The 7,848-nt window shown below is 35.8% G+C and overlaps 1 protein-coding gene across 1 annotated transcript; it reads left to right on the forward strand.

The window, feature by feature from the left end:
• The first annotated feature begins 1,313 nt into the window (after window positions 1–1,313).
• LOC140883834 (gamma-glutamyl hydrolase 2-like) lies at window positions 1,314–7,848 on the forward strand. The gene is made up of 10 exons (XM_073290432.1): window positions 1,314–1,821; window positions 2,349–2,435; window positions 3,093–3,182; window positions 3,849–3,943; window positions 4,966–5,026; window positions 5,540–5,629; window positions 5,749–5,811; window positions 6,661–6,749; window positions 7,333–7,425; window positions 7,561–7,848. The coding sequence occupies exons 1-10, from the start codon at window positions 1,405–1,407 to the stop codon at window positions 7,592–7,594; spliced, it is 1,119 nt and encodes a 372-aa protein (XP_073146533.1). The 5' UTR covers window positions 1,314–1,404; the 3' UTR covers window positions 7,595–7,848.

Below are 7,848 nucleotides of genomic sequence, written 5' to 3' on the forward strand. Positions count from 1 at the left end.
GAAATTCATTCATGTGGGGGATTGTTGAAAATTGTATTATTGAATGAATTACAATTGAAATGGGCTTGAAAGGGTTTGAATTGATTAACCCAAATTGTTTGTAAAAGTCTTGTCCAAAGTATTACAAAATTCAAAATTTTGGTGAAATAAATTGGAGAGAAATGGGGAAATGGTAGTCCCACATTGGAACAACTCCAATTTGTTGTTCACCTTAATTAGTCCAACATTGGACTATGGGATTGGGCCCTTAGGGCACCGGATGTTTTGTAAAGGGGCAAGACGCTAGTCGATGCAACAAACACGCGCGCGCGGCCGGCCGGCTCGGCTCGGCGTGGTGTGGTGTGGGCGCTCGCGCGGTAGAAAATTACCGCCCGAGCGCACCTTCTGCAGAATGAACAGTCACGACTGTTTCTGACATTTTTCTGTCATGGGTTGCATCCTTACGCCTTCAAACGTGTTGTTTCGTGTATAAAACTATATATATGGTGGTTATAACAGAGAAACATCCGATAACGTACATTTCAGATTTCTCAAAATCTCTCCCTCACTTTCTCAAAGAAAAGTTAAAGCATATTTTCGTTCGTTGAAGTTCGTGATATTTGCTGTGCTGCTATATCACGATCGAAAGTCGTTGTATCTTAGAGACGATTGCCGCTAACGTTTAGCACTTGGAACGGGCAATTTCGTCTTGCGGATAGAGAGTTTTTCTCGCCTCGACTGTGTTCATTATTGTCGCTGTTATTGCTACTGCTGTTTAAACAAGGTTTTCAGAATTCTAGAATACAACCTACTAACAATATGCATGAAATAGTCATATAAATTATTAAATTCCACATCCCGCCTAGCATTTTCACAGATGAATTGAAAAGGGAAAATGAGTAATTGGACGCTACCATCCAAATGTAACTTAGGAGTAAATAAAATAATAGTTAGAAATCCCTCCATGCATTAAAATAACAGGCACATGAAACCTCCCTCATTAAAATTTAATATTATGCTTCGAACCAATCACAAAGTGGGATCAGGGATGAGTAAAACCAAAAAAATCATCTCTAACACCGAATAGTGCTTATACATTACATTGGATAAAAATATTCATTTTTTTTTTACATCCATATGACACGTCATCAATGAGGTTCCGGAAATTCCGTACACGTGATATCTCATCAACCAATTATTAAAAACGAAACAGTACAGTCCCCACTGCCCACCTCCCTTTTGAAGGGGTGATTCTATGTTAGTGATATACATTTCTAATGTATTTTTTATATATATAGACTTTGCTTATATTTTTTTTATCATTTAGCACGATATTTTTTGGTTATTTAGATAGACGTTCGCCTAAACATGTTAAAAAAAATTAGGGAGCTTTTGAAGTAACAAGTCCCTCATTTTGCCCTCTCGATGCCTCCACCGCCGCCTCCTCCGCCGCCGTTGTTTGTTCCACCGCTCTCCTCTAGAACTTCCTCCTCCTCCTCGTCCACCTCTGCTGCATCGTACATTTCAGATTACATCTGGATCCCCCTTCTAATTGGTCTCTCTAAGGCAGCCGCAGCTGCTCAGTCGACGGCGCCGTCTCTTGTTTGTCCAGGTGAGGCGGAAGAGCTTCGTGAGGCTCCGACTTTCCAGGCGGCTGATGTTAAGCTTAATTACCGTCCAGTTATTGGAATCCTCAGCCACCCCGGGGATGGCGCCTCTGGTCGCCTCAACAAAGCCACTGCCGCCTCTTATATTGCTTCCTCTTACGTCAAGTTCGTCGAATGCGCCGGTGCTCGGGTTATTCCACTTATTTACAACGAACCAAAGGATATTCTTTACAAAGTAATTTTTAACTTCTCTCTCACTGTCTTTACTTTCTGAATTATGATTTGTTGGATGTTATTGTTTCTTTGATTGCTCCATAGTTGTTATTCTATTATCCGTATTAATCATCTGGACTATATATGGTAACTGCTGGATGTTAGAAATCGCTAAAATATAGACTTTATTGGGTCACCCACCATGTTCATGTTTTGCTTAGAAAATCAATATTTAAAGGGTGTTCACGATCAGAGTACTTTGTAGCGTAGGATTCATCTGATTGATATTGTAGATTCTTTTTTAATTTGATTATTCCCAGCTTTATCTAATCGTCACACCATTGGTTAACTTGTTGATTCTACAGAAATGAGGATATATCTATATATATATATATATATATATATAACAATGTATTGATCTAAATCAATGCAATAACAATGAATTTGTTGGCCACCTCTTAGTTTCACTTTTGTTATGCATTCACACAGTAGTTGTATTATCATGCTCCACGACTTGATTTGCTTTTAATTGTGTAATTTTAATGGCAGAAACTCAATTTGGTTAATGGAGTGCTTCTTACAGGAGGACAGGCAAAAAACGGTCTTTACTTTGAGGTTGTGGATTTGATTTTTAAGGTACGGGATAAAATGACCATTTCATGCTTCAAATATGAAATTGACACCCAGATATTCTCTGCAACCTTTCTATGCCGTGGCAGTAAAATGTAAATGAGAAGGTCATCTCTTTAATTCTTCTGCACATAAAAATTGTCTTGTCAAGATTCCTGTATTTGTTGGAATATGATTGAGCTGCATTATTTACGCTCTCTATCTCTCTGACTGCTTCTTCTTAAATATTTTCATTTTTTTCTACATTAAGGAAAATGATTTTGGAGAGATATTCAGTTTGATACGGTTTTATCCTAGAACAACCCCTCTATTTATTCATATGTTCCTTCTTTAATTATTCTACTTAGTGTAGAATTCTATCTGACTTTTAGTCATAATCACGATCGAGCATAATCCAGCAATCAGTCAAGCTTGTCTTCAGTATCACCAGGATCTCCTCTTATTCCCTGTCAGCTGCATTCTCTCCAATTAATCATCAATCAGCAAATTCCTCTCCCATAGGTCTTCTGTCTTCAATTGTATCAGATAGGCCGACATTTTTGAAGCTTTAGAGCATGATATAGCCATAACTAGCTAGTTCTTCTCTCTTGTGTGCTTCAGCATCATAAAAGAGATGCTGAGAAAATCATCACAATAATGACTTTTTGCCTACTCTTTTTGCAGATAGTTCTGAGGAAGAATGATGCTGGAGATCATTTCCCTTTGCTTGCCATCTGCTTAGGTTTTGAGCTATTATCGATGATTGTCAGCAAGGTGAGTTGTATAGGTCCATGCAAATGAATTTACATCTCGTTACTGTGTCCTTCTCTCATCATTGTAAATATTCCCCACCCCTACTGGAAGAGGAGGAAAAGTATGGAAAGAAAGGGAAAGGCTACTACCGGAAGATGCTAGCAAACCTTATTTATTCCATTTGATTTTCTGAAAAAAATAGTGTATATTTGGGCTGGTAAATCACTGATTTGACTATAAATAAGTCCTCTTTTAGAGGGAAGAGCAAGATAGATTTTTTCATAAATGTGGCTCTGGCTCCCTATCTCTCTCTCCCTCTCTTTCTCCGCCTTTCATATACTAATGAGACAGTCTATTGTGAATGCGTGTTTTAAATTTCTGCTTTAATGTTTCCACTTTCCAGTATTTTTATTTATCTCTGATCTCTACCTTTGTCACATGTTATCTTTAAGTGAATTCTTATAAACTCTCTCGGTGTTGATGATCTCATTAACTTTGATGTGATTTTCTAGTTTATTTTCTGGTTTATATATCCAGCTTCTAGTTGATTTAATTAGGAATTGTTGATGATCTCATTGATTATTATGTAATTTTCCAGTTTAACTTCCAGTTTATCTAGCTTCTGGTTGATTTAATTAGATTCCCTTGTGTTGATTATGACATTTCAATTTTTATTATTGGTAACAGGATAATAGAGTCCTTGAAGAATTTAACAATGCAAGTCATGCTTCTACATTGCAGTTTGTGAAAAGTATAGATATAAATGAGACTGTGTTTCAAAGGTACTAATTATTTCTGTTGCCCAATCTTTTTATATTTCACTTCCCTAGAAACATAAACATTGACCAAAAAGGTATTAATTGCCACTTTAATTTAGTAAAAGTTCATCCGCCAATGTAGTGATATTTTAGTTGCCAACCTGCCTTGGATGAAAACATATTACTAAAGAAGAAGCGCAGAACCTGAAGTTACTGTTAAGATTTATTCTAACATTATTTTGGCACTATGAACTGCCAAACTCTTTAGATCCTAAAACTGCAATTTTATCTTAAACCATTGAGTATTTTGTTTTCTAATAATCTGAATCCTGAGTTTTATTAATTCCTATGCAAGAAGGAAACTAATTTACTTATGGTTGGCAGTGGCAAATATCGAGAATTCAGATAATGACATCGCTGGCTATTTAGTCCAGTGAACTCTGATTGTTTTCCTCAACTGGAAGACGCACAAATGATTAATGAACGTCGCATTAACTCTATTTTAACCTCAATAGTTGTTTTATCTTAATGTCAGTTCATTTTCCACCTCAAGTGTTAATATCAGATATTATAACCGGATTCTCGACCATTTAACTTTTCTATGATATCAGAAGAAACAAAATCAATGTAGATTGAGGTCCGCTACATATTATTTGATCAGTCTGTTTCTCATGTCCATTGAAGTGCATGTTCTCGTAGTGTGATAGAATGCAGCCCTGTCCGCCTCTTTTCAATGTTGCTCCTCAATTTCTGCTTTCTGCTGTTTATGTAGATTTTAATTCCATATTACTCTTATTTGTTACTTCATATTTGAGTTGAGTAGAATGATCGCTGGATGAATTTATTCGTTGCTAACACGTGCTTCCATTGGATATGTAGAGTGTTTTATTTATCTTACCTAGTTTACAAGATGCTTGAAAGATGGGAAATATGTGACGGTTAGATGCAAATTGATTTTACCACATCAATGTTATGCTTTGAACTCTGAAGACAAACCACTATAAGAACGGGTATGGTGAGTAAAAGAACTTATGAACTTTTTGTAGGTTTCCTCCAGTGTTGCTGAAAAAGTTAAGTACGGAATGTCTTATAATGCAGCATCATAATGTAAGTGGTATATCCTGCCCATGATCAAGTGACTTAAACTTCATCCATCAGTAATAGGTTTGCAGATGTATTATCTTCTCCGGAGGACTGATAACACAGTAATGCATTAGAAATCAACCCTCAGTAGTAGTTTACTTCAAATTTAAACTCATGAACCATTTCAGGATGGAATATAATTTATGAATTAACAGGTGTTGGTGATTATGTTATTTGGGTGACTGAAATTGTCCGTACTGGTGATTAGCAGGTGATACAAAACTGAAATATAAGTTAGCTGTCATTACTACTTGGTTACTACCTGTATTGGTCTGATCCAACATCTGCATATTTTGTATGCATGGTATTTAGGACTGCAAATGGAACGATGTCTTAATTTTTTAAATTTATTACGGACCAATTTTTGGATTCATGTGCGTTACCAAATTGTCTTCAAACTGCCAATTTATATCATTATAGATTGCAGATAACCAAATTATATTCTCATTTTCTGATATAATATTCCTCATGCTACAGTTTGGAATATCACCAGAAAGGTTTCAAAATAATAAAAAATTGTGCAATTTTTTCGAGATCTTGACAACTAGTGCGGATAAGGATGATAAGGTATTGAGGAATTTTCCTTTTGTGTTTCTTTAATTTTAGATTCTATCTCCTGCACAGTTGTGTCATTTGGAAGGCTATTTGTTTTACTTTTAATTACCCAAATAATTAATTTATATCAGGTCTGTGTCTCAACAGTTAAGGCTCGTAGATACCCTGTAACTGCTTTCCAGTGGCATCCGGAGGTACTATCACACATTTCCTGTTAATAAATTTTTTTACTTTTATGCAGAAGGTGCAAAATCTCACCCATTTCCCGTGAATAAAGAATTTTCACTTTTATGCAGAAGATGCATAGTCTCTCCCTTAAAACATTATTGCATTGTGATTGTGGAGGGTCCTATATAGTTGTAATTCATCAAACTACCTTACTTAAGTCCTGCTTTATGATGGACAACGAGAACCTATACCGACTCCTGGGGATCAAATGGCCCCACCACACATTCATCTGCATTAGAAGCCTCACTAAAGATAGTGAATGACCCTTCGTGTAGTGACTTTTCTTTATGACAGCAGCCTTTGAAAGATTATGAGATGTGTATTGATAACAATCACAGTATCCATACATGTGTACACAGCCCTATATAAAAAAATTGTGCTTTGTATTTCATTTTGCTAAATTGATCAGAAACAGGATGTTTCCATTATCATACAGAACTTGTGATGCCGTACATCGTGAAATTAATCGGGAGCCCCGGAAAGACATCTGATCTCTCTTATATTGGGCAATATGATCTTCTCTGCTGTTTAATTTTGCACAAATTTCTTTATCGCGTTCGTTATTCTTTTTTTTTTGGGTTGAAATGCTGACTTTGTACTTGTTTCTTTGTTATTAAAAATTCCAAACAGTTCATTTTCGCTAGAGTTCTAAATTGACAAAATAAACAATATATGAACACCACTGAGTGTTTTCAACATCCATCTTGATCCACCTCTCATTCCTTAATATACGATACTTGCAAAAGCACACACTATATGTAAATACTTAAAATTCCTGGTTTTGGAATACAAATATATGACTTACTCTATTACAGAAAAATGCTTTTGAATGGGGCTTACCAACAATTCCGCACTCGGAAGATGCGGTTCAAGTGACTCAACAAGTCGCAAACTTTTTTGTCAGGTAAAACTTCAGCTTGATATCGTATGAATTTGCAGTGAACAAAGATGGCTGAGGTCTGGTTCAGTTGTCGAGATGGTCATGATCATTGATCATTTTATTATGTTGGATTGGATGCTTGGTATCATATAAAATTTAAGTGGATAAAGTGAAGTACTGTCTCTGTTATCAACAACCATGACTATTGGTTGTTCTCTATGCTTTATTATGGTGATGGATTTTATATGGATTATTGTCATATTTCTCAAGTATAAAAAATTACTATCAAAATCTGTTTGGAGCATGCACGCCTTGCAGCATCACATGTATCCTTCCTTATAAAGACTTGCTCCTACTCAAATCTTTGAAATATTATGTTTTCTTAATTGTAGCTTTAATCATGAATCTAGTAATTAAGTATTTCCTTTCTATTTGGAAAAAGTTCAATCATTTCCAATTTCAAGTAATTTATCTTGCTTAAATTCATTATACAAGTACACATGCTTGTGTATATAATTTGCTTTTTACATATCCTATCTTCTTGATTTATAAGAAGCTGTCGATATTAATGGCTGTTTATGTTCTCCTTGAAATATTTTTTCCTCAGGGAGGCTAGGAAGTCCATGAACCGACCATCTGCACGAAAAATACTTGACAACCTTATATATAATTACAGTCCCACGTATTGTGGAAAGGCTGGGTAAATAATTCTCCAATCTCTCAATTTGTCTTCATCATTTACTCATTTCTGGACTATGGCTCTTCTTTTACCTCTGTGGCTCAGATTTGTAGTCAAGTAACTTGTTTCCTTGTTTTCTTTTTCTTATTTTTCCAGGAAGGGGTTTGATGAGGTTTACATTTTCACCTAGAATCCCCGAACTTGAACCGTGATTGATGTATATATTTTATGCCACGAAACCTTCCCAAACTGTAAAAATTGCAAATTGCTCATTATCTTTACGTTATTGGGTGCTGCAGACACGAGATCCGCAACACTTCGATTGCCAGTCTGCCTTAAGCTCCGCTATTATGTAATGTATATATCTGCCTTTTGTCCAAATGTGATTAAAATTCTTGCCCAGTCATTGAGTTAGGTAGTGTTTGGGAGAACTTCTTTCAAAAT

Source organism: Henckelia pumila, chromosome 1, assembly GCF_033568475.1.
Source record: "Henckelia pumila isolate YLH828 chromosome 1, ASM3356847v2, whole genome shotgun sequence".
NCBI lineage: Eukaryota > Viridiplantae > Streptophyta > Magnoliopsida > Lamiales > Gesneriaceae > Henckelia > Henckelia pumila.

Coding starts and splice junctions, on each gene's coding strand:
- LOC140883834 (XM_073290432.1), top strand. CDS start 1,405: ATGCCTCCACCGCCGCCTCCTCCGCCGCCGTTGTTTGTTCCACCGCTC. Junction 3,944..4,965: donor AATGAGACTGTGTTTCAAAG/GTACTAATTATT, acceptor AACTTTTTGTAG/GTTTCCTCCAGTGTTGCTGA. Junction 7,426..7,560: donor ACGTATTGTGGAAAGGCTGG/GTAAATAATTCT, acceptor TTATTTTTCCAG/GAAGGGGTTTGATGAGGTTT.